The sequence below is a fragment of the Amblyraja radiata genome, chromosome 5 (assembly GCF_010909765.2).
Source record: "Amblyraja radiata isolate CabotCenter1 chromosome 5, sAmbRad1.1.pri, whole genome shotgun sequence".
NCBI classification, from domain to species: Eukaryota; Metazoa; Chordata; class Chondrichthyes; order Rajiformes; family Rajidae; genus Amblyraja; species Amblyraja radiata.
In genome coordinates, this window is record NC_045960.1 from 113843561 (window position 1) to 113869735 (window position 26175).

Genomic DNA, 26175 nt, shown 5'->3' on the forward strand with positions numbered 1-26175 from the left:
TGGAGGGGAGGATGCTCCTCAAACTGCGGAGCATCCTGGGCAATACAGCTCACACCCCCTCCGTGACACACTGGTCAACCTGAGGAGCACCTTCAGCAACAGACTGGTCCCACCAAGATGCAGCACAGAACGCCACAGGAGATCCTTCTTCCCTGTGGCTATCAAACTGTACAACTCCTCCCCCCTTCTGTCGTGGGGTAGACTGAGACCGACCCCCCTCCATCTCTCCCCCCTCCCCAAATCTTTGCACAAAGTGCCCACCGTTCCACTCGTCACTTTTCATGTTTCATGTATTTAGTGTTTTTATGACTGTTGGCAGATCAATTTCCCACCTGGGATAAATAAAGTTCTATTGTATCGTTATTACTGAGAGCATTAGGACCACCCTGAAGATCCCACCTTGTTCTCGGCATCTCCTCCACGCCGGGTCCCTCCTTCAAACTTTTCAATTGCTACATATTTTAATGCGTCATGTCAGGGGGAGTTCCCCCCAGCCGGGGGTCCCATGTAATCCCGTGCTACCCGCTCCATGGTGGGATAGGCTGCGACTAAACCATCTCCCCCACCTGGTTTGCCAGGTGAGGAGGGGGCTGTGGACCCACAGCAGGATCAAAAACAAGACCTGTCAAAGGGCGGATGAGCTCCTAGCGAGGCAACGGCCATCCACACTACAGCAGTAGTAATCACTATCGTACGTAGCAATGTAAGGCACCGTGCCCGTTGATGTTTTCAACGATGATGATGAAGATGAAGATATTATTGATGATGATATTAATGATGATATTATTGCTATTGAGGGAGTGCAGCGTAGGTTCACAAGGTTAATTTCCGAGATGGCGGGACTGTCATATGCTGAGAGAATGGAGCGGCTGGGCTTGTACACTCTGGAGTTTAGAAGGATGACAGGATACCTTATTGAAACATATAAGATTGTTAAGGGTTTGGACACGCTAGAGGCAGGAAACATGTTCCCGATGTTGGGGGAGTCCAGAACCAGGGGCCACAGTTTAAGAATAAGGGGTAAGCCATTTAGAACGGAGATGAGGAAACACTTTTTCTCACAGAGAGTTGTGAGTCTGTGGAATTCTCTGCCTCAGAGGGCGGTGGAGGCAGGTTCTCTGGATACTTTCAAGAGAGAGCTAGATAGGGCTCTTAAAGGTAGCAGAGTCAGGGGATATGGGAAGAAGGCAGGAACGGGGTACTGATTGGGGTTGATCAGCCATGATCACATTGAATGGCGGTGCTGGCTCGAAGGGCCGAATGGTCTACTCCTGCACCTATTGTCTATTGATGATGCTGATGATATTATTGATGATGATGATGATATTATTGATGATGCTGATGATATTATTGATGATGCTGATGATATTATTGATGATGATGATGATATTATTGATGATGCTGATGATATTATTGATGATGATGATGATATTATTGATGATGCTGATGATATTATTCATGATGCTGATGATATTATTGATGATGCTGATGATATTATTGATGATGATGATGATATTATTGATGATGCTGATGATATTATTGATGATGCTGATGATATTATTGATGATGATGATATTATTGATGATGATGATGATGATATAATTGATGATGATGATGATATTATTGATGATATTGATGATGATGATGATGATGATGATAAATGCTTTATTTTTGGAGGTTGTGTACTACATATTTGCAGTAGTGGGAATGGAAGCGTTTAAAGGAAGGATCCATTTCTATGGGGTGAACTCCAGCAACCCTGCAGCAGCGTATTGTGGGAACCCAGCACTGAAGGGGTCCCAGTTTGCCGCAATGAGATACTGCAGAAATAACTTCAACAATCTTCCCTCAGCCATTGTCCTACTGATCGAATTGACAGTGGTGAATCAATGGCATGATATCCTTTGTTCATTGTCCAGTGGTAATGTCCTCGTGTATTGGTGTTGTGATCCACAGTAACTCGTGCAGTGTTGGAGTGCAGGAGGCTGAGGGGTCTTAAGGTCGTAAGTGATAGGAGCATAAAGTCTACTCCCCCATTCAATCATGGCTGATCTATCTCTCCCTCCAAACCCCATTCTCCTGCCTTCTCCCCATAACCCGCAGACACTCACACTAATCAAGAATCTATCTATATCTGCTGTAAAAAATATCCACTTACTTGGCCTCCACACCCTCCTGTGGTAAAGAATTTCGTTGATTCACCACGCTCTGACTAAAGAAATTCCTCCTCATCTCCTTCTTAAAGGAACGTCCTTTAATTCTGAGGCTAAGACTCTCCCACTAGTGGAAACATCCTCTCCACATCCACTCTATCCAAGCCTTTCACTGTTTGGTAAATTTTAATGATGTCCCCCCCTATCATGACACGATCGAACACCTCTGAAGGGACTTGAAAATAGCTGTGCATCGATGCTCCCCATCCAACCTGACAGAGCTTGAGAGGATCTGCAGAGAAGAATGGGAGAAATTACCCAAATACAGGTGTGCCAAGCTTGTAGTGTCATACCCAAGAAGACTTGAGGTTGTAATCGCTGCCAAAGGTGCCTCAACAAAGTACTGAGTAAAGGGTCTGAATACTTATGTAAATGTGATATTTCTGTTATTTCTTTTTAACTACTTTGCAAACATTTCTAAACACCTGTTTTTGCTTTTTTATTATGGGGTATTGTGTGTCGATTGATGATTTAAAAAAAGGAATTTAATTCATTTTAGAATAAGGCTATAATGGTCTGAATACTTTCTGAATGCACTATTTGGCTGCATAATGAGTGTAAAGGGAGTGTGGTATTCCTGACAGTATCATAAACATTCTATCAATTGTCTTTTTAAAAGCCACTGTGTAATCTTAGACTCCTTAACGACACCACTTCTGGCGACTGGATTTGTGATGGTGACCCACTTGACGGCAAGGATTTTCTTTGTTGTGTTTCACATAGTGGTGGTGATTATACTCATCAAGTAAGTCGGCGTCTGCTGCCTTTGTTTGAATTGCTCCGAGATCATTATCTGACGGGCGTACGCCTGACTCTCTATTTCCGCCCCTCCTCTGACAGTATCTTCATCGCGTTTGTTCTGGAGGCTTTTTTCGTGGAACACTCGCTGGCCAGGAGCGCCGTCGAGACCGCTATCGAGAAGAAGATTCAAGAGCTTGGAATGGGAGACAGTGTGTAAGTAACGAGGACCTACGAGAGGGATCGATGCGCTGGAGGATGGGGGGGGCGGTCTTACATAGCGGTGTATGAATTAATGAGGGGAATACTGTAGATCGGGTAGATAGATGCGCACAGTCTCTTGCCCAGAGTAGGGGAATTGAGAACCAGAGGATATAAGGGCCTGTCCCGCTTTGCGATTTTATTCGGCGACTGCGAACGTAAATGACTGACGCCCTAAAAACCATCAAGTTGTACGACAGTCCGCGTCACCGTCACATCAAGCTACGACACTCTGCGTCACCCGCCTTCACGAGAAGATTACACCGAAGTATAATAATCACATTGGAAATGAACTTATCAATAATAAATCTAAGGACAAATAATTTTTTAATGGCACTTAATATACGTTAGTCGTTCCAGGTGCGACAGAGGTTCACCTGCATCTCCTCCAACCTCATCTATTGCATCCGCTGCTCTAGGTGTCAGCTGCTCTACATCGGTGAGACCAAGCGCAGGCTTGGCGATCGCTTCGCCCAACACCTCCGCTCGGTTCGCAATAACCAACCTGATCTCCCGGTGGCTCAGCACTTCAACTCCCCCTCCCATTCCGAATCCGACCTTTCTGTCCTGGGCCTCCTCCATGGCCAGAGTGAATCCCACTGCAAATTGGAGGAGCAGCACCTCATATTCTGCTTGGGCAGTCTGCACCCTAGCGGTATGAACATTGACTTCTCCAATTTCCGGTAGCCCTTGCTGTCTCCTCCCTTTCTCAGCTCTCCCTCAGCCCTCTGGCTCCTCCTCTTCCTTTCTCCTTTCATCTTCCCACCCCCCACCCTACATCAGTCTGAAGAAGGGTTTCGACCCGAAACGTTGCCTATTTCCTTCGCTCCATAGATGCTGCTGCACCCGCTGAGTTTCTCCAGCATTTTTGTCTACCTTTTCCAGCATCTGCAGTTCCTTATTAAACGCTTTATATACCCGCATCACCAGGCGTCGCCCGCAGGCCAGCGTGTGACAGGGCGCACGACACGATGAGACACCCAGATGTCGCCTGAAGCTTTTGAACATTCCAAAATCCAGGGGCGACAGAGAGGCACCGCATGCGTCATGCCCCGACAACCTCTTTTCAGGCTGTCGATGAAAATGTCGCTCAAGTGGGACAGGCCCTTTAGATTTAAGTTGAGGAGGGCAAGGATTAATGGGAACCTGAGGGGCAGGTTTTTCTACTCACAGGGTGGTGGATGTATGGAACGAGCTGCCAGAGGAGGTAGTTGAAGTAGGTACTATAACAGCATTTAAAAGACACTTGGTCAGATACATGGGTAGGATAGGAAAGGTTTTGGGAGATAGGGGCCAAACATGGGCAGGTGGGACTAGTGCAGATGGGGCATCTTGGTCGGCATTGACGAGTTGGCCTGGAGAGTCTGTTTCTATGTTGTATGATTCCGTGACGAATGTTGGGCGCATATAAGTAAAAGTTTCTCATTTGTCAGGTTTATAACACGAGGGGCAAAGTTTAAAGGAGATAGATGTGCGGGTTAATTTGAAACATAAGATCATTAAGGGTTTGGACACGCTAGAGGCAGGAAACATGTTCCCAATGTTGAGGGAGTCCAGAACCAGGGGCCACAGTTTAAGGGGTAAGCCATTTAGAACGGAAATGATGAAACACTTCTTCACAGAGTTGTGAGTCTGTGGAATTCTCTGCCTCAGAGGGTGGTGGAGGCCCGTTCACTGGATACTTTCAAGAGAGAGCGAGATAGGGCTCCTAAAGATAGCAGAGTCAGGGGATATGGGGAGAAGGCAGGAACGGGGTACTGATTGGGGATGATCAGCCACGATCCCATTGAATGGTGGTGCTCGCTCAAAGGGCCGAATGGCCTACTCCTGCACCTATTGTCTATAATTAATTTAAAATACAAAGGGAGGCGAGTGGCTGGAATGTGCTGCCAGGGGTGGTGGTGGTGGAGGCAGAAATGTTCCCTCTTGAACAGGCATGTGGATATGCAGGGAATGGAGAGATTAGTTTATCATGTTCAGCACCCACATTGTGGGCCGAAGGGCCTGTTCCTACACTGTACTGTTCAACATTCTGTCAGCTGCCATTTTTTAATGCACAATTAATTTAGGGACCATCCCGTTGGAAGCCTAATTGAAGTTATGGAAACAAGTGAAAATGACCTTGGCAACAATGACGACTCCAATTTGAAATCCAGACTCCGATTCAGAATAGCATCAATTAGTAAGTATTAGTAACCTTAGTAAGTATTAGTAAAGTTGTTGGCTGCAACCTTCCCTCCATTGACAAACTGTACACTGCAAGGGCCAGGAAGCGAGCGGGCAAGATCATCTCTGACCCTGCTCACCCTGGCCACAAACTCTTTGAATCACTTCCCTCTGGAAGGCGACTCCGGACTGTCAAAGCTGCCGCAGCCAGACATAAAAACTGTTTTTATCCACGAGTAGTAGCTCTACTCAACAGCTAAAAATCTGTAGCCTCCTTTTGCTCTGGTATTTTATTTAATTCACATGTTTAATCAATAATGTTTTATTATTAATGTTTAATGTAATAGGGAAGGCCATTTAAGACTGAGGTGATTAAAAACTTTTCACCCATGGAGTTGTGAATTTGTAGAATTCCCTGACACAGAGGGCAGTGGAGGCCAAATGGATGGATTTAAGAGAGAGTTAGATAGGGCTCTAGGGGCTGGTGGAATCAAGGGATATGGGGAGAAGGCAGGCACGGATTATTGATTGGGGACGATCGAGCCATGGGTGCTGGCTCGAAGGGCCGAATGGCCTCCTCCTGCACCTATTTTCTATGTTTCTAATGTTTAATGTGTTATTCCTGACTGTCACTGTATGTCATGTTGTCACTTGCGGGCGGAGCACCAAGGCAAATTCCTTGTATGTGAATACTTGGCCAATAAACTTATTAATTCATATCTCTGCAGTATTACTGAAAGTAGTTTCTTCAGTGTCTCTGCCCGGCCCGTGTAATGAAAGGTTTTGAGGGATAGGGTCCTGTACGGGCAACTGGGACTAGCTTAGATGTGGCATTGTGGTGGGTGTGGATGAGTAGGGCAGAAAGGCCCAACTCTGTGCTGTAAGACTCTGTGCCTGCACAAGCTATGAGGACATGCGTAGTTCCTACATTCCATGTAATCATCTCATTGAAGACGGCAGCATGGTGGTGCAGCAGTAGAGTTGCTGCCTCACAACTCCGGTAACCCGAGTTCCATCCTGACCACAGTTGCTGTCTGTATGCAGCTGTTATGTTCTCCCTGTGACCGCGTGGGTTTTCTGCAGGTGCTCCGGTTTCCTCCCACTCTCCAACGACATAGAGGTTTGTTGGTTAATTGGCTTTGTATAATTGTAAATTGTCCCTGGTGTGTACTGTCAGTGTGCGGGGATCGCTGGTCGGCACGGACTCGGTGGGCCGAAGGGCCTGTTTCCACACTGTATCTCTAAACTAAAGTCCAAACCATGCAAGTGTCTTATTTGCTCTTGTGTGACTGGCATCTACATTACTTTCCATTATTTCTTTCACATAGTCATTTTTGATATTGCTAGTTTCTTTAAGGGTTTCTACCCTTTTATAATCAGCATAAACAAGATGTTCTTCCTCCTGCAGGATACAAGACCGTTGATGCCTTGCTTCAGCATATGTTTGAGGGGGAGTTGAAACCAGCAGATGACATTCCAACCCTGGAAGAGATTGATAACCTTTCACCAGATGACTTCCCACAGAAGCCACAAACCTTTGACAACGTAACATAATGCAAGAATTGTACGGTTGCCCTTTTGTCTATTACTGGTTGTACATTTTGTATAAATATATTACAGAGTATGGTGAGGTAATAGCTCTCTTGCTAATTGTGTATCATGTATGTGAGCATATGAAGATAATTCAACTCTTGAACTTAAATGTACAGCGGTTTCGATTATTTCTTCCACGTAGGTCATTTTTGGAAAAATAAACTGAAGAATAATTTGTGGCTGACCAATATGGTAAGACTTTCAAAATTGTAACGCAATCTAGGTAATTATCCAAAGGCTGTAGCCTTTTGAACCATAACTTCATAATTACCCAGTTAATAATGGACTCCACTGGGAAATCAGTGCAAATAGGCAGGTGTTAAAGTCATGAATGGAGCGGCTGGGCTTGTACACTCTGGAGTTTAGAAGGATGAGAGGATATCTCATTGAAACATATAAGATTGTTAAGGGCTTGGACACACTAGAGGCAGGAAACATGTTCCCGATGTTGGGGAAATCCAGATCCAGGGGTCACAGTTTAAGAATAAGGAGTAAGCCATTTAGAACAGAGATGAGGAAACACTTTTTCTCACAGAGAGTGGTGAGTCTGTGGAATTCTCTGCCTCAGAGGGGGGGTGGAGGCCGGTTCTCTGGATGCTTTCAAGAGAGAGCTAGATAGGGCTCTTAAAAATAGCGGAGTCAGGGGATATGGGGAGAAGGCAGGAACGGGGATGATCACATTGAATGGCGGTGCTGGCTCGAAGGGCCGAATGGCCCTCTCCTGCACCTATTGCCTGTTGTCATTGAGCTGTACAGCATGGAAACAGGCCCTTCGACCCATCTTGCCAATGCTGACCAAGTTGACCCGCTAGCCATGCCCGCCGTAGACTAGTTATTAGTATGGGCGTCAGGGGTTATAGTTGATTAGAACGGGCTGTCAGGGGTTACGGGGAGAAGGCAGGAGAATGGGGCTGAGAGGGAGAGATAGATCAGCCAGTGATCGAACGGCGGAGTAGACTTGATGGGCCTGATGCAGAGCAAGAGGGAGAACTGCAGTACACACACACACATACAGGAGGCATGGCTGAGGTATCCATCCACAAGCAGATTTACTGAAGAAAGAGGACATCCTCGATGTCCTAGAATGGGAAGCGTCATCTTGGAATCTTGGGACCAAAATTGATGGTTAAAATTCTAGTCTATATGTGCAGTCACAGGTGGTGCAGCGGTAGAGTTGCTGCCTTACGGCGAATGCAGCGTCAGAGACCCGGCTTCCATCCCGACTACGGGTGCTGTCTGTACGGAGTTTGTACCTTCTCCACGTGACCTGCGTGGGTTTTCTCCGAGATCTTCGGTTTCCTCCCACACTCCAAAGAAGTACAGGTTTTAGGTTAATTGGCTTGGTAAATGTAAAAAATAGTCCCTAGTGGGTGTAGGATAGTGTTAATGTACGGGGATCGCTGGTCGGCACAGACCCAGTGGGCCGAAGGGCCTGTTTCCACGCTGTATCTCGAAAGCCAAAACTAAAAACTAAATAACAAACAAAGCAGGAATTAAATTCTTACAAAGCTCTATTTACACAAAGATTTACAGCCACGTCCATTTATGTTCTTCTTTGTGAAGACCTGTTCTCCAGTAAGAGCACCATGAGCCTCTGATGCAGTGACTTCAGTTTTTTTGAGTACTGCTTCTTGAAGAGCAAGACCAGCTCCTCGCGCAGGTGCTGAAGAGATGGCAGACTCTGGCAGCTGGGGACGTACACCAAGGTGTCAAAGAAACGCTTCCACACCTCTGCGTGATGACCTCTGAAACAATGGGGGAACACGTGTTGAGTTGTCTAAATCAAAGAGCACGGACTAGTCCGCAGCGAGAGATACCGATCGCAGGTTAACGACAAACACAAAACTGACCTCTTAAACTTGGCATCGACCTTCCACACACCATTTCCTTCTTTAATTTTAAATACGTGCCAAAGAGAAGGCAGTAAACGGTGGCAGCAATTCCAAAGTAGTCTGCCTAAAGCAATGCAGAAACATTCATTAGCTGCCCGTCACAGCACATTACACAAATTCTGTTTACTGTACTAATTCAATCTCAAAGGGTAGATCACCAATTAACAGGTCATGGCAAACTATTATAGAGCAGTTTTAACAGATTATAATTAAGGCCCAGTGGCCTTCAGTCGGGCAAGGGAAATACAGAAGTTGGGACGTGAGGTGAGACTGCTTGTGGAGTTTTGTGTTCAGTTTAGATCACCCTGCTTTAGGAAGGACGTCATTAAGTTGGAAAGGGTGCGGAGAAGGTTTAAGGGCCTGTCCCACTTGAGCATCATTTGTGCGTCATTTACGGGACATCTTAAAAATTGGTTGGCGCGTGGTGATGCGTGGTGGCGTAAGTAGTGACACTCGGTAGCGCCCCAGGATTTTGCAATGCTCAATATCCTCGCTCGCCACCTGCGTGACGCATCCCTTGCACACACTGACGTACTGATGGAGTATGCTGACGAACTGACAGCGTACGTGTAGCGCGTGGTTAAAAACGGTGACACACGAACATTGCCTATGCTAATTTATTATGCTTCACCGTGCGTCAACGTCCGTAACCATACGCCGTTGGCGCGTCATTTGACCGCCGCACCACCCGGGTATAAAGTTCGCGTAGTTTTGAAAATTTTTCGCTGGGAAAATCCTTGCCACGGAGATCGGACTAAGTACGAACGACATCGCAAATGGCTCCCAAAGGAAGCAGGGCCCTCAAGAGCAAAGTGCGCGACTGTTGTACTGCTAGACGATTTTCACACAACAGTCGCTACCGGCCTGTCACGTAAATGACGCCCAGGTTGGACAGGCCCTTTAGGAGGATGTTGCCAGGACTCGGGGGGCCTGAGCTATAGGGTGAGGTTGGACAGGCTAGGACATTATTCCTTGGAACACATGAGGCCTTGGAGTGATATAGAGGTGTATAAAATCAGGAGGGGAATAGATAGGGTGAATGCACAGAGTCTTTTACCCAGAGTTGGGGAATCAAGAACAGGTGAGAGAGCAAAGATTGAATAGGAACCTGAGGGGCAACCTTTTCACTCAGTTTTTAGAACAAGCTGCCAGAGGATGTAGTTAAGGCAGATACTATAATAGCATTTAAAAGACATTTGGACAGGTACATGGAAAGGACAGTTTGAGGGAAATGGGCCAAACACAAGCAAATGGAAGTAATGTAGATGGGGCATCCTGTTTGGGCCAATAGGGGCTATGGAAGTGATGCAAAACTTGCTCAAGATTGGGCATAGACATTTTTCAGATGTGTGACGTACCTGGAAGGTCCACGGTTTCTCTGTCAGCATTTCGATACACTGGAACCCTGACGTCTTACAATTTTCAACAAAAACTGCGTTTTTGGGGAACAAGTGCATATCTATGCTTTGACCAAAGTCAATCAAAGTCAATCCCTGTGACAAGCTGTCATCAACACTGGCGGCTTCACTGTCCAGGAACCTACAGTCAACATGGAATATTCTATTTAACATTTTGATTAACATATCAAAATACGGAGCATTAAAAATGACCATGCTGGTTCACTGGATATACAATTGCGTTAAACACCTCTAACAGGGGGAACAGTGGCGCAGCAGTAGAGTTGCTGCCTCAGTGCCAGAGACCCTGATTCCACCCTGACCTCAGGTACTGTCTGTGCAGTTTGTATGTTTGTTTTCCCTGTGACCTGCGTGGGTTTTCTCCGGGTCCTCCCATTTCCTCCCACTTTCCATAATGTGCAGGTTAATTGGCCCCTGTATTGTCACTGGTGTGTTGAATAGTGCTAGTGTGCAGGGTGATTGCTGGTCGGTGCAGACTCGGTGGGCCGAAGGGACTGTTTCCACGCTGTATGTCTAAACTAAACTAGTGTGTGAACGGGCGATCGCTGGTCGGCATGGAAACGGTGGGCCGAAGGGACTGTTTCCCCGCTGTATCTGTAAACTAAACAGTCCACTTCATGCAAAAGGCAATTATCTTTAATAAAATCTATTTAAATGTGACGTTTAAAAACAAACGGCGGTGCCGATGCTGGTAAAAGAGAAACAAATCTTCATGAGGGCAGATCTGCGGGTGCAGCCTTGCACTCAGGTTCTATTTCTATCACTGGTGCAACTTCGCAGAGGTTGTTGGAGTTGTCCCGGCCAGCGATCCCCGCACATTAACACTATCCTATACGCACCAGGGACAATTTACAATTTTACCAAATCCAATTAACCTACAAACCTGTACATCTTTCGAGTGTGGGAGGAAACCGGAGCACCCGGAGAAAACCCACGCAGGTATGTACAGACAGCACCCGTAGTCAGGATCAAACCCGGGTCTCTGGCGCTGTAAGGCAGTAAATCTACCACTGCGCTGCTCAGTTCTTTGATGAAAACAAGCATGTGATAGTTATCCCAATTTTATTTCCACATGCCTGGGCACCAATGATCTACTTTGTTATTTTCCCAATTACAGAAAGCAAAGAGCAAGAATTAATAGGTCCTTTTAGAATGGCATGCAGTGACGCAAGGCTCGGTGCTGGAACCCCAGTTGTTTACAATATATATTAACGATTTAGACGAGGGAATTAAATGTGACAACAAAGCTAGGTGGCAGTGTGAGCTGCGAGGAGGATGCTATGAGAATGCAGGGTGACTTGGACAGGTTGGGTGAGTGGGCAGAAGCATGGCAGATGCAGTATAATGTGGATAAATGTGAGGTTATCCACTCTGGTGGCAAGAACAGGAAGGCAGATTAGAAGTGGAGGTGCAACGAGACCTGGGTGTGCTTGTACATCATTCACTGAAAGTAAGCATGCACGTACAGCAGGCAGTGAAGAAAGCTAATGTCATGTTGGCCTTCATAGCAAGGGAATTTGAGTTTAGGAGCAATGAGGTTCACCTGCAGTTGTACAGGGCCCTGGTGAGACACCTGGAGTATTGTGTGCAATTCTGGTCTCCTAATTTGAGGAAGGACATTCTTGCTATTGAGGGAGTGCAGCGTAGGTTCACCACGTTATTTCCCGGGATTGCGGGAATTGACGTTTGATGAAAGAATGGCTCCACTGGGCTTGTATTCGCTGGAATTTAGAAGGATGAGAGGGTATCTTATTGAATCATAAAATTCTTAAGAGGATTGGACAGGGTAGATGCAGAAAAAATGTTCCCGATGTTGGGGGAGTCCAGAACCAGGGGTCACAATTTTAGGATAAGGGGTCGGCCATTTAGGACAGATGAGGAAAAATCTTTTTCACCCAGAACGTTGTGAATCTGCGGAATTCTATGCCTCAGAGGGCAGTGGAGTCTAATTCATTGGATGTTTTCAAGAGTGTTAGATTTAGTTTGGGGCTAAGGGAATCAAGGGATATGGGGAAAAGGCCAGAACAGGGTACTGAATTTGGATGATCAGCCATGATCATATTGAACTCCTGCACCTATTTTCTATGATTCTATGAATGTTGATGGTATCCAGTGGGCAAATACCATTACTAGGCCGAGCGGTATTGACAATAGACAATAGCATAATAAGGCCATTCGGCCCTTCAAACTGATCATCCACAATCAGTACCCCGTTCCTGCCTTCTCCTCATATCCCCTGACTCCGCTATCTTTAAGAGCCCTATCTAGCTCTCTCTTGAAAGTATCCAGAGAACCGGCCTCCACCGCCCTCTGAGGCAGAGAATTCCACAGACTCACAACTCTCTGTGAGAAAAAGTGTTTCCTCATCTACGTTCCAAATGGCTTACTCCTTATTCTTAAACTGTGGCCCCTGGTTCTGGATTCCCCCAACATCGGGAACATGTTTCCTGCCTCTAGCGTGTCCAAACCCTTAATGACCTTATACGTTTCAATAAGATATCCTCTCATCCTTCTAAACTCCAGAGTGTACAAGCCCAGCTGCTCCATTCTCTCAGCATATGACAGTCCCGCCATCCCGGGAATTAACCTTGTAAACCTACGCTGCACTCCCTCAATAGCCATTAATTCCCTCAGCCAGCGTTTAAGGACCAACAACCATTAGGTTCAATTGCTCGTCTCCTTTACCTGAATCACCAAAATAAAGTGCATTATCAGAAAAAAGCTAATACCAACCTTTCTCCAAGGATAAAATTATCAGGTTTTATATCTCCGTGAATGAGCCCAATATTGTGCAGCTGTTCCACGATGTAGAGAATGTGGATGGCAAAGTAGATCACCAGAGGCTCAGGCATTGACTTTTCAACAAGAGTTTTATACAGATTGGCTGCATTCTAAAAATCAAAGAAAATAATGAAACGTTTTTTTTTTACAATAAAAGATTGACTTCTGTTTGTTCAAGTTAATTAATGGGATAACAATGTTTATTAATGGCATAACGATGTCTATAATCTGAGGTCCCCGATCTCTAACACAAAAGTCTTTGTCACACTCTATAAAGACATTTCCCTATCAATAATGGATTGCATAAAGGACAAGGGCAGCAGGCACTGGGGGTATCCCATCAACTGCTGTTCATACCGTGAGGGCAGAGATTTACGAGGGACCACAGGGACAACCTTTTCACTCAGAGGGTCGTTTATATCTGGAATAAGTGCCAGGGAGTAGATACCATTACATCTTTTAAGACATTTGGAAGGGTGTATATGATAGGAAGGGTTTAGAGGGATATAGACCAAATGGAAGCACATGGGATTAGACCAGTGTGCTATTTGGTTGGCATGGATAAGGTGGATCAAAGGGCCGATTTCTGTGCTGTTTAACGCTATGACTACGAGTTAAAGATATAATGCTGTTCCTGAAGTAAATCCTGGAATTCCCAATCTCATAATCATTGTGGAATACCTTCACAAGGAGCACCGCAGCAGTTCAAGGTAATAGGTGGCCTTCAACCTTCCTAGAACACTTGACGATAGGTTTAAAATGTTGGACTTGCAAGCAATGGCTGCATCTCAGAAGATGCGGGAGGAAAGCAGAGAAAGTGCATGTGGTGACAAGGAGTAAAGTGCACCCAGGCAGGCAGCACAGCAGTAAATCAAGATATCAGTTAGATTGATACAGTGTGGAAACAGGCCCTTCAGCCCAACTTGCCCACACCGGCCAACATGTCCCAGCTACACTAGTCATAGAGTGATACAGTGTGGAAACAGGCCCTTCAGCCCAACTTGCTCACACTGGCCAACATGTCCCAGCTACACTAGTCATAGAGTGATACAGTGTGGAAACAGGCCCTTCAGCCCAACTTACCCACACCAGCCAACCCGTCCCATCTACACTAGGCCCACCTGCCCGCGTTTGGCCCATGTCCTTCCAAACCTGTCCTATCCAATTGTGTCTTAAATGTTGCAATCGTCCCTGCATCAACAATCTCCTCCGGCAGCTCGTTCTATACGCCCACCACCCTTTGCGTAAAATATTTATCCCTCAGGTTCCTATTCAATCTTTCCCCCTTCACCTTAAACTTATGTCCTCTGGTTCTCTATTCCTCTACTCTGGACAAGAGAGTAGCCCTACTCTTGGGATAATCCAATGTAATTAACATTGGGATGCGAGAGAAAGTGCATGTGGTAACAGGGAGCATGTGGTAAATGCAAGATCCACGCGGGCCGTACCAGAGTTCAGGATTAAACGCGGACTGCAGGAACTCTGAAGCATCAGCTCCACCTGCTGCGAACTGAGTGATATTATTCAGCAAATCGGGACAGTAAAGTTACCAGAATGTGCACCAAAACATGACATGATATTGGTAAATCTTTACAATACATTGTTACCCTAGGATGTTTTTCTCAGAACAAAAATGTAGATATAAAACAAATACCAGCAAAGTTCCAAAACTATACAGTTCTCCAACCAAAATACAGCCATTCTGGAAGAAATGTCCGGAGTTGATGTTGTTGTAGAGATTGCAAAACTTTGACTTCAACCTCTCCCTTAGCTGAGTACTGATGTAGAATTCCCAGGGACTGGAGATTTTTTGAACCTGGAAGGCAATTAAAATACTTTAGCACTTAAAAATAAAATTACACGGTTATAGCAAAATTTAAAAAAGGAAATGTTTCCTTTCTCTTTTGACTAAATCTGAAAGCAAGGCGGCTTTCTGGGATATGGATCCAGCAATTCTCAGGTATATTGTTAGTTGCAGAATCATACAGCACAGGAAGCTGTTGATTGATCATTACAGCTCTCATCATTTTGCAAAAGGCTTTGAATGTGTTTAATAAAGAATTGCAAATGCTGATTTACATCAACGATAGACACAAAGTGCTGCAGTAACTCAGCGGATCAGGCAACATCTCTGGAAAAAACGAATAGGTGACGTTTCGGTTGATACCCTTCTTCAGACACAGGAATTTGTTTCTTAGCAACCTAGTCTTTTGGCAAATAAGTCTTTGAATTTGTTCCTTACAGTTCTATCTTTCTGGCAAATCTCTTGCTTCCATTCCTAACCAGTTGTGTCCATCAAGGATAAGAATAAATTATTTTGTACGTTGAGTGTTCATTTATAAATCACTGATCCTGTATTGCCCGAAATATCAACCCGAATAAAACAGCTACTGGAGGAACTCAGTCGGTCAAGCAGCGTCTGTGGAGGCAGAGCGATTGTCCTCTTAAGAATATCCACATCATGTCTGAAGAAGGGTCTCAACCCGAAATGTCATCCATTCCTTCACTCCAGACATGCTGCCTGTGTCGCTGAGTTACTCCAGCATTTTGTTTCTACCTTCAATTTAAATCAGCATCTGCAGTTCTTTCCTACAAATTCACATCTAGGTCATATATATATCATAAAGAACCACAATCTTAATACCAACCTTTATTGCGGAGTAATGGAATAAAAGTATTATATATGAATGAGCGAAGTATAAGAAATAAAGTGGATGAGCTTGAGGCTCAGTTAGAAATTGGCAAGTATGATGTTGTGGGAGTAAACGGGTCCTTTTCACAATGGCGGGCAGTGACTAGTGGGGTACCGCAAGGCTCAGTGCTGGGACCCCAGCTATTTACAATATATATTAATGATTTGGACGAGGGAATTGAATGCAACATCTCCAAGTTTGCGGATGACACTAAGCTGGGGAGCAGTGTTAGCTGTGAGGAGGATGCTAGGAGGCTGCAAGGTGACTTGGATAGGCTGGGTGAGTGGGCAAATGTTTGGCAGATGCAGTATAATGTGGATAAATGTGAGGTTATCCATTTTGGTGGCAAAAACAGGAAAGCAGACTATTATCTAAATGGTGGCCGACTAGGAAAAGGGGAGATGCAGCGAGACCTGGGTGTCATGGTACACCAGTCATTGAAAGTAGGCATGCAGGTGCAGCAGGCAGTGAAGAAAGCGAATGGTATGTTAACTTTCATAGCAAAAGGATTTGAGTATAGGAGCAGGGAGGTTCTACTGCAGTTGTACAGGGTCTTGGTGAGACCACACCTGGAGTATTGCGTACAGTTTTGGTCTCCAAATCTGAGGAAGGACATTATTGCCATAGAGGGAGTGCAGAGAAGGTTCACCAGACTGATTCCTGGGATGTCAGGACTGTCTTATGAAGAAAGACTGGATAGACTTGGTTTATACTCTCTAGAATTTAGGAGATTGAGAGGGGATCTTATAGAAACGTACAAAATTCTTAAGGGGTTGGACAGGCTAGATGCAGGAAGATTGTTCCCGATGTTGGGGAAGTCCAGGACAAGGGGTCACAGCTTAAGGATAAGGGGGAAATCCTTTAAAACCGAGACGAGAAAAACCTTTTTCACACAGAGAGTGGTGAATCTCTGGAGCTCTCTGCCACAGAGGGTAGTTGAGGCCAGTTCATTGGCTATATTTAAGAGGGAGTTAGATGTGGCCCTTGTGGCTAAAGGGATCAGAGGGTATGGAGAGAAGGCAGGTACGGGATACTGAGTTGGATGATCAGCCATGATCATGTTGAATGGCGGTGCAGGCTCGAAGGGCCGAATGGCCTACTGCACCTAATTTCTATGTTTCTACAGAGACATGGCTGCAAGAGGGCCAGGGCTGGGAACTGAATATTAAAGGATATACCTCCTATCGAAAAGACAGACAGTTGGGCATAGGGGGTGGGGTAGCTCTGTTGGTGAGGAATGAAATTCAGTCCCTTGCGAGGGATGACATAGAATCAGGAGATGTAGAGTCAGTATGGATAGAACTGAGGGATTGTAAGGGTAAAAAGACTCTAATGGGACATCTCAAGCCCCCAAACAGTAGCCTGGATATAGGGCGCAAGTTGAATCAAGAGTTAAAATTGGCATGTCACAAAGGTACTGCTGCGGTTGTTATGGGAGATTTCAACATGCAGGTAGACTGGGAAAATCAGGTTGGTGCTGGACCCCAAGAAAGGGAGTTTGTGGAGTGTCTCCGTGATGGATTCTTAGAACAGCTTTCACTGGAGCCTACCAGGGAGAAGGCAATTCTGGATTTAGTGTTGTGTAATGAACTGGATTTGATACGGCAACTCAAGGTAAAGGAGCCATTAGGAGGTAGTGACCATAATATCAGGGCTCGAAATTAGCGGTTGCCCGGGTGCCATTGACCTCCCAAAGTGCCGCCGGGCAACCTGAACACCGAGTCATTTTGCCTGGCTTGGCAATCAAATACTGGTTTATACCGATAGACACAAAAAACTGAGTAACTCCGCGGGTCAGGCAGCATCTCTGGAGAATAGGAACGTGACGTTTCGTGTCGGCGGCGGCTGTGCGGGGTAAAGATACTCGGTGCGTGGTGACAAAGGGTCGGAGCAAATGACAGGCCCCGAACAGCGGCAACAGCGGCTCCACCGCCTCCTCCTCCCGCACTCCGCCCGGCGGAAGGAGGCCTCCCTCTCCTTCCCCCTCCCTCCCTCCTCCCACTCGGCGTGCGAGAGGGGTTGTTGTGAAAGCGCCGTTGGTGGATTTGCAAGCAGCGGCCGCTATTGCCCTGATAACGGCCACTGGCTGCAAATCCGTTAACGGCACTTTCAAAACAACCCCTCTCGCACGCCGAGGCCGGGAGCAGGGAGGGAGGGAGGGTGAGGGAGAGGGAGGCGGAGGCCTCCTTCCGCCGTCTGAAGCAGCTGCACCAAAGATCCTATAGCTATAGGATCTTTGAGCTGCACTGCTCGGTCCCGCACCTTGCTGTCGGCTGGCGGAGGAGGGGAGGCGGTGGCGAGGAGGCGGCGGCACATTGGCATTGGACAGGGGCGGCCAAGGCTGCGGGCGATGTTGTACGAGGAGGGCTGACCTTCCTTCCCCCCCCCCCCCCCCTCTCTGTCTCTGTCTTGTACACCCCCCTCCACCCCTCTTATTCTGGGACCCCTCCTCTCCATCCCGCACCGATCCCCATTCCCTCCTTTATTCAGTCCTCACTGACATCCCCTGTGCTCCCCTCCCCATCTATCCACCCCCCCCCAATCTATTCATGACCCTACCCACCTCGCATTGATTCTCCTGCCACCCCCCCATCCATCCTACACTGGCCCCCCAATTCATCCTGTACTGACCCCCCTTCCCATCCATCCTGCACTACTCCCCCCATTCATACTGCACTGATCCACCCATTCATCCCGTACTGACCCACCCTCCATTTACCCTGCACCAAACACCCCATCCATCCTGTAGTGAGCTTCCCATTCATCTTTTACTGATCCCCCATTCATCCTGTACTGATCCCCTCATGCATCCTGTACTGATCCCTCATTCATCCCATACTGATCCCCTCATTCATCCTGCAGTGATCCCCCATTCATCCTGCACAGAACCTCCGATCCATACTGTCCTGACCCCCCCCCCCCCCATTCATCCCGTACTGATCACCCCCATTCAAGAAAGATGGGGGGAAGTCTGAAGAAGGGTCTCGACCAGAAAGTGCCTATTCATTCCCCCATAGATGCCGCCTCACCATGAGTTCTCCAGCATTTTGTCTACACCATTAATCCTGTACTGACCTCCTATTCATCCTGTACGATCCCCCCCCCCATCCATCCCGTACTGAACCCCCATTCAACACCACTGCATCCCCCGTGCTCTCCCATCACAATTTACATACCAACCAACACGTATAATTCACCTTCATCCATCCATTCCGCAACCGATTGCCTTATCAACACCCTCCCCTCCCCCACCCCCCGCCATCATCAACCTGCATTGATTCACCCCCCCCCCCCCCTCTCCCTGACCCTAATATGTGCTTCATGGTCTTCAGAGCGAACATTGACTATGTTTGATAACGGAATGCAATCAAATGTGTTTTAATTCCCAATGTTATTATTGTTTTGACACCTTTAAACATATTACCAAAAGAACATTTGCTGCAGTTATATACTTTGGCCATCTCTTGTCAGTTAGTGTAATGTTTAACCTGTCAGATGGGTATAGTTTTTAACAGCTATTATCATAAAATGCCTTTAGAAACTTTGTTGCAACCTGTATATTTTGTTGTGGATAAATTATGTGGAAAGCGAGAGTGTTTCTGTACCAATAGCAATAACGACCCATGCTATGGCCATGTCATGGTAATTTTCGGTCCTTCACAGAGAACATGCTTGCATCAATCTGTAGTGTGCATGGTTAAGCATATATGTTACCATGGTCCAGGATTTATTGACACAGGTTGATCATACGCTGAATAATCCAACCAGATTTTTGTTTGGAAGTGGAAAGAACTAATAGAAATTGCATTCATTGCAATGTGTAAAAAGAGTTGAGATACCGTATTATAATTTTGCTGCATGTCATTGTGGTATATATCATGTCTTGATTGGTGAATATGTTTAATTTGTGAGTTATTTGAAGCAGAAATAATATGTGAATGTAGTCAAAAGTGCTGGAGAAACTCAGCGGATGCGGCAGCATCTATGGAGCAAAGGAAATAGGCAACGTTTCGGGCCGAAACCCTTCTTCAGACTGATGGGTTTCGGCCAGAAACGTTGCCTATTTCTTTCGCCCCATAGATGCTGCTGCACCCGCTGAGTTTCTCCAGCACTTTTGTCTACCTTCGATTTTCCAGCATCTGCAGTTCCTTCTTGAACATAATATGTGAATGCTTCATTGAGCATAATTCCGACTGGTAACTACGCACTTCGTCTGAGCACATTCGTCTGAGGCGGAGAGGCGGAGAGGAGAGCTCTCCAGCGCGTCGTCAACAGAGCGCAGCGGATCATCGGGACAGAGCTACCAGCCTTGGAGGGCATCTACCACACGCGGTGCCTCAGGAAGGCCCTCAGCATCCATAAGGACTCATCACACCCCTGCCACGGTCTGTTTCAACTACTTCCCTCCGGAAGACGTTACAAGGCCTTCTACGCCCGAACCTCCAGACTCAGGAACAGTTTCATCCCAAGAGCTATAGCGGCTCTGAATCGGCCCTAATGAGTGCCCCCCCACCCACCCCCTTTGGACAGTCTCCCTCAGATGGTCACGTCAATCAATTCAGCTTGTTTATTTATGTATTGTATTTATTTACCTTTCTTGTACATCAGTGGAGCTGCACACTAAATCTCGTTGCACTGACGTGCAATGACAATAAAAGATATATTATTATTATTATCGCACGCGTCATGCAAACCGTCTTAAATGACCACCTAAACTGTCATTTGGCAACCTAAAAAGCTGTCATGGTTGTCCGGCCCTGAATATGATAAGTTTTAATCTACAATTTGAGAGGAAGAAGGGAAAATCAGAAGTGTCAGTGTTGCAGTTGAACAAAGGGGAATAGGGAGGCATGAGGGAGGAGCTGGCTAAAGTTGACTGGAAAGATACCATAGCAGGGATGACAGAGTAACAACAATGGCAGGTATTACTAGGAATAATAATAATGCAGGATCGGCTCATTCCAAAGAGGAAGAAAGATTCTAAGGGGAGTAAGAGGCTGATAAGGAAAGTCAAGAACAGTATATAAAAATAAAAGAGAATATGTATAACATAACAAAGATGAGCGGGTAGCCAGAGGATTGGGAAACTTTAAAAGAGCAACAGAAGATAATTAAAAAGGCAATACGGGGAGAATAGATGAGGTACGAATAAGCTAGCCAAGAATATAAAAGAGGATAGTAAAAGCTTCTTTAGGTATGTGAAGGGAACAAAATTAGTTAAGACCAAAGTTGAACCCTTGAAGACAGAAACAGGTGAATTTATTGCGTACAGTTTTGGTCTCCAAATCTGAGGAAGGACATTATTGCCATAGAGGGAGTGCAGAGAAGGTTCACCAGACTGATTCCTGGGATGTCAGGACTGTCTTATGAAGAAAGACTGGATAGACTTGGTTTATACTCTCTAGAATTTAGGAGATTGAGAGGGGATCTTATAGAAACGTACAAAATTCTTAAGGGGTTGGACAGGCTAGATGCAGGAAGATTGTTCCCGATGTTGGGGAAGTCCAGGACAAGGGGTCACAGCTTAAGGATAAGGGGGAAATCCTTTAAAACCGAGATGAGAAAAACTTTTTTCACACAGAGAGTGGTGAATCTCTGGAACTCTCTGCCACAGAGGGTAGTTGAGGCCAGTTCATTGGCTATATTTAAGAGGGAGTTAGATGTGGCCCTTGTGGCTAAGGGGATCAGAGGGTATGGAGAGAAGGCAGGTACGGGATACTGAGTTGGATGATCAGCCATGATCATATTGAATGGCGGTGCAGGCTCGAAGGGCCGAATGGCCTACTCCTGCACCTAATTTCTAATTTTCTATTATGGAGAACAAGGAAATGGCAGATGAGTTGAACAGGTACTTTGGATCTGTCTTTACTAAAGACACAAACAATCTCCCAGATGTACGAGTGGTCAGAGAATCTGGGGTGACAGAGGAACAGAAGGAAATCCACATTAGGCAGGAAATGGTTTTGGGTAGACTGATGGGACTGAAGGCTGATAAATCCCCAGGGCCTGATGGTCTGCATCCCAGGGTACTTAAGAAAGTGGCTCTAGAAATCATGGACGCATTGGTGATAATTTTCCGATGTTCTATAGATTCAGGATCAGTTCCTGTGGATTGGGGGGTAGCGGGAGAGAGAAAACAGGGAATTATAGACCAGGTAGCCTGACATCAGTGGTGGGGAAGCTGCTGGTGTCAATTATAAAAGATGAAATAGCAGCACATTTGGATAGCAGGAACAGGATCGGTCCGAGTCAGCATGGATCATGCTTGACTAATCTTCTGGAATTTTTTGAGGATGTAACTAGGAAAATGGGCAAGGGGGAGCCAGTGGATGGACAATGGGCAAGGGAGAGCCAGTACCTGGACTTTCAGAAAGCCTTTGATGAGGTCCCACATGGAAGATTAGTGGTAGTGTAAAGTGTGAACTGTGAGGACGATGCTATGAGGATGCAGAGTGACAGGTTGGGTGAGTGGGCAGATGCATGGCAGATGCAGTATAATGTGGATAAATGTGAGGTTATCCACTTTGGTGGCAAGAACAGTAAGGCAGATTATTATCTGAATGGTGTCAAGTTAGGAAAAGGAGAAGTACAACGAGATCTGGGTGTCCTTGTACATCAGTCACTGAAAGTAAGCATGCAGGCAGTGAAGAAAGCTAATGGCATGTTGGCCTTCATAACAAGAGGAGTTGAGTATAGGAGCAAAGAGGTCCTTCAGCAGCTGTACAGGGCCCTAGTGAGACCACATCTGGAGTATTGTGTGCAGTTTTGGTCTCCTAAATTGAGGAAGGACATTCTTCCTATTGAGGGAGTGCAGCGCAGGTTCACCAGGTTAATCCTCGGGATGGCGGCACTGTCATATGTTGAAAGAATGGAGCGACTGGGCTTGTATACACTGGAATTTAGAAGGATGAGAGGTGATCTTTTTGAAACATAAAAGATTATTAAGGGATTGGACAGGCTAGAGGCAGGAACATGTTCCCGATGTTGGGGGAGTCCAGAACCAGGGGCCACAGTTTAAGAATAAGGGGTAGGGCATTTGGAACGGAGATGAGGATAGACCTTTTCACCCAGAGAGTTGTGAATCTGTGGAATTCTCTGCCTCAGAGGGCAGTGGAGGCCAATTCTCTGGATGGATTTAAGAGAGTTAGATAGAGTTCTAGGGGCTAGCAGAGTCAGGGGATATGGGGAGAAGGCAGGAACGGGGTACTGATTGGGGATGATCAGCCATGATCACAGTGAATGGTGGTGCTGTCTCGAAGGGCCGAATGGCCTACTTCTGCACCTAATGTCTATTGTCTTTATTATTTTATTTAATATAGCAGCCATCTCAGTACAGTATCGCAATACGATGCTAAGTAGCGTATGTTACTATTTTAGTACGGACCATTTAAAAGTTCAGACTGACATCTTATGAAATGGATAAAGTGATGTTTGTATATCAGATATGATTTGCCCTTCATAAATCGCCGAGAAGTGCGGCCAAACCGGAAGCGGGGGCCGCGCGGAGGTCGAGTGATCCCCGTACAGGGCCTGTCCCACCAGCATGCGACTGCACGCGGCGAGTGCGACCAAACCGGAAGCGGGGGCCGCGCGGAGGTCGAGTGATCCCGTACGAGTTGACGTGAAGTTCAAGCGAAGTTTGCGCGTGACGTACGGCGTCAAGACGCTGCGTACGCCCTTCGAGGCGGTGCGTATGGCCTCAAGCGGCTGCGGGCCGGCAGGCTGTTGCCGCGAGGAATTTTTGGACAGTCAGTTTTTCAAAGCCCCGCGCAATGTCGGGACCAGCCCCGAACAACTCCATACGACTCCGGCGATCGAAGTGGGACCAGCCCCGTGAGGCCGTACCGCTCAAGCGACCACGTTAGGTCACACTTGCCGCATGCAGTTGCATGCTCGTGGGAAAGGCCCTTAAGTGCAATGAAAGTACCAAAACCCAAGTCAAACTAAACCCAAGGTAATTTCTATTGAGAAGAAACTAAGATTGTAATAGATTAATTGGACTCACTTTTAAGCTGACTTTGTGCTGGTTTTTCACATCAGACAGGTTATTCATATCCAAGAGTGTGGCTTGGTAGACATGAGCAAAGGAGCCCTCTCCGAGTAAATATGAAACCTGGTAAATTTCATTTCCTAAATGCAAAGAGACGGTGGAGGTAGGAGGTGGGGGGGGGGGGGGGGGGGGGGAGGAAGATATAAAAAGTATTTTTACACACACTACACATAAAATCTACCACCAGGTAAAATCTTAACGTACAAAGAAAGAATCAAGCAATCCAGATCCACCACTGATTTTTCGGCACTCTTAGTTCCAGAGCCAATCTGGCTGATTTCAAATGGCCTCTCATAATTTAGTCCGGATTAAAGTAGGTGCCCGATCAACTTTGGGTCTCGACCTGAAACTTCACCTATTCCTTCGCTCCATAGATGCTGCCTCACCTTCAAGGGTCTCTAACCGAAACGTGACCTATTCCTTCGCTCCATAGATGCTGCCTCACCCGCTGAGTTTCTCCAGCATTTTTGTCTACCTTTGATTTTTCCAGCATCTGCAGTTCCTTCTTAAACATATATTCAATTAAAATAGGTTGAAGAGAAACACTGGCATCGGGCAGGGACACTCTTTCAATAGTGTTAAGATCTCAACACTACAATTTATTGAAGCAAATTTAATGCTATATTTGTTATAGCCCTATTCAATGATGGACAGCAAGCATAGAACTTTGTGGAATTCCCTGCCAGAGGGCAGTGGAGGCCAAATCACTGGATGGATTTAAGATAGAGCTTTAGGGGCTAGTGGAATCAAGGGATATGGGGAGAAGGCAGGCACGGGTTATTGATTCGGGACGATCAGCCATGATCATAATGAATGGCGGTGCTGGCTCGAAGGGCCGAATGGCCTCCTCATCCATCCATCTATCCATCCCATATTTTCACACCACCACCTTCCCACTAACATCTTTTAGCTTCAGGATTTCTCCCTTATTTTGATTCTTTTACAATCACAGGACGTGGAAAATTGCTGGCTTTCCTTATCCTTCCCGAAATTACCCAGAATTGAATGGTTTCTTGACCATTGCCGTGACCATTTCACACAAAGGGTGGTGTGTGTGTGGAACAAGCTGTTAGATGGAGGTAGTTGAGGCTGGGACTATCCCAACATTTAAGAAACATTACACATTCTGTAAATGGGCTGGATGGGTTGGAGTTTGTAAAATGTGTGCAGGATAGTTTTTTGCAGCAATACATAGAAGGTGGTGCTGGACCTCCTGTTAGGAAATGAGACGGGTCAGGTGGCAGAGGTATGCGTTGGGGAACAGTTCGGGACCAGTGATCACAATACCATTAGTTTCAATATAATTATGGAGAGGGTCAGAACTGGACCTAGGGTTGAGATTTTTGATTGGAGAAAGGCTAACTTTGAGGAGATGCGAAAGGATTTAAAAGGAGTAAATTGGGACTTTTTGTTTTATGGGATAGATGTGGAAGAGAAATGGAGTACATTTAAAGGTGAAATTTTAAGAGTACAGAATCTTTATGTCCCTGTTCGGTTGAAAGGAAATAGTAAAAATCGGAAAGAGCCATGGTTTTCAAGAGAAATTGGACACTTGGTTCGGAAAAAGAGGGAGATCTACAATAATTATAGGCAGCATGGAGTAAATGAGGTGCTTGAGGAGTATAAAGAATGTAAAAAGAATCTTAAGAAAGAAATTAGAAAAGCTAAAAGAAGATATGAGGTTGCTTTGGCAAGTAATGTGAAAGTAAACCCAAAGGGTTTCTACAGCTATATTAATAGCAAAAGGATAACGAGGGATAAAATTGGTCCATTAGAGAGTCAGAGTGGACAGCTATCTGCAGAGCCAAAAGAGATGGGGGAGATATTGAACAATTTCTTTTCTTCGGTATTCACCAAGGAGAAGGATATTGAATTATGTGAGGTAAGGGAAACAAGTAGAGTAGCTATGGAAACTATGAGATTCAAAGAAGAGGAAGTACTGACACTTTTGAGAAATATAAAAGTGGATAAGTCTCCAGGTCCAGACAGGATATTCCCTAGGACATTGAGGGAAGTTAGTGTAGAAATAGCAGGGGCTATGACAGAAATATTTCAAATGTCATTAGAAACGGGAATAGTGCCGGAGGATTGGCGTACTGCGCATGTTGTTCCATTGTTTAAAAAGGGGTCTAAGAGTAAACCTAGCAATTATAGACCTGTTAGTTTGACGTCAGTGGTGGGCAAATTAATGGAAAGGATACTTAGAGATAATATATATAAGCATCTGGATAAACAGGGTCTGATTAGGAACAGTCAACATGGATTTGTGCCTGGAAGGTCATGACTAATTTGACTAATCTTCTTGAATTGTTTGAAGAGGTTACTCGGGAAATTGATGAGGGTAAAGCAGTGGATGTTGTATATATGGAC

The 26175-nt window shown here is 45.9% G+C and overlaps 2 protein-coding genes across 5 annotated transcripts in view; one reads left to right on the forward strand and one right to left on the reverse strand.

The window, feature by feature from the left end:
• LOC116973714 (two pore calcium channel protein 1-like) overlaps positions 1-7155 on the forward strand; it is a 47510-nt gene extending 40355 nt beyond the window's left edge. Inside the window, exons 15-19 of the mRNA XM_033022021.1 lie at positions 1678-1897; positions 2868-2958; positions 3054-3167; positions 5282-5394; positions 6787-7155. Coding sequence (XP_032877912.1) covers positions 1678-1897; positions 2868-2958; positions 3054-3167; positions 5282-5394; positions 6787-6932 — 684 coding nt within the window. The 3' untranslated portion in view covers positions 6933-7155. The remainder of the gene's footprint in view (positions 1-1677; positions 1898-2867; positions 2959-3053; positions 3168-5281; positions 5395-6786) is intronic.
• A 1309-nt stretch (positions 7156-8464) lies between these two features.
• bub1 (BUB1 mitotic checkpoint serine/threonine kinase) overlaps positions 8465-26175 on the reverse strand; it is a 75692-nt gene continuing 57981 nt past the window's right edge. For all 4 annotated transcript variants that reach the window (XM_033022026.1, XM_033022024.1, XM_033022025.1 and 1 more), the window contains exons 23-28: positions 23761-23885; positions 14717-14878; positions 13015-13172; positions 10222-10402; positions 8822-8927; positions 8465-8716 (exon numbers count right to left, since the gene is read on the reverse strand). In XM_033022026.1, coding sequence (XP_032877917.1) covers positions 8580-8716; positions 8822-8927; positions 10222-10402; positions 13015-13172; positions 14717-14878; positions 23761-23885 — 869 coding nt within the window. In that variant the 3' untranslated portion in view covers positions 8465-8579. The remainder of the gene's footprint in view (positions 8717-8821; positions 8928-10221; positions 10403-13014; positions 13173-14716; positions 14879-23760; positions 23886-26175) is intronic.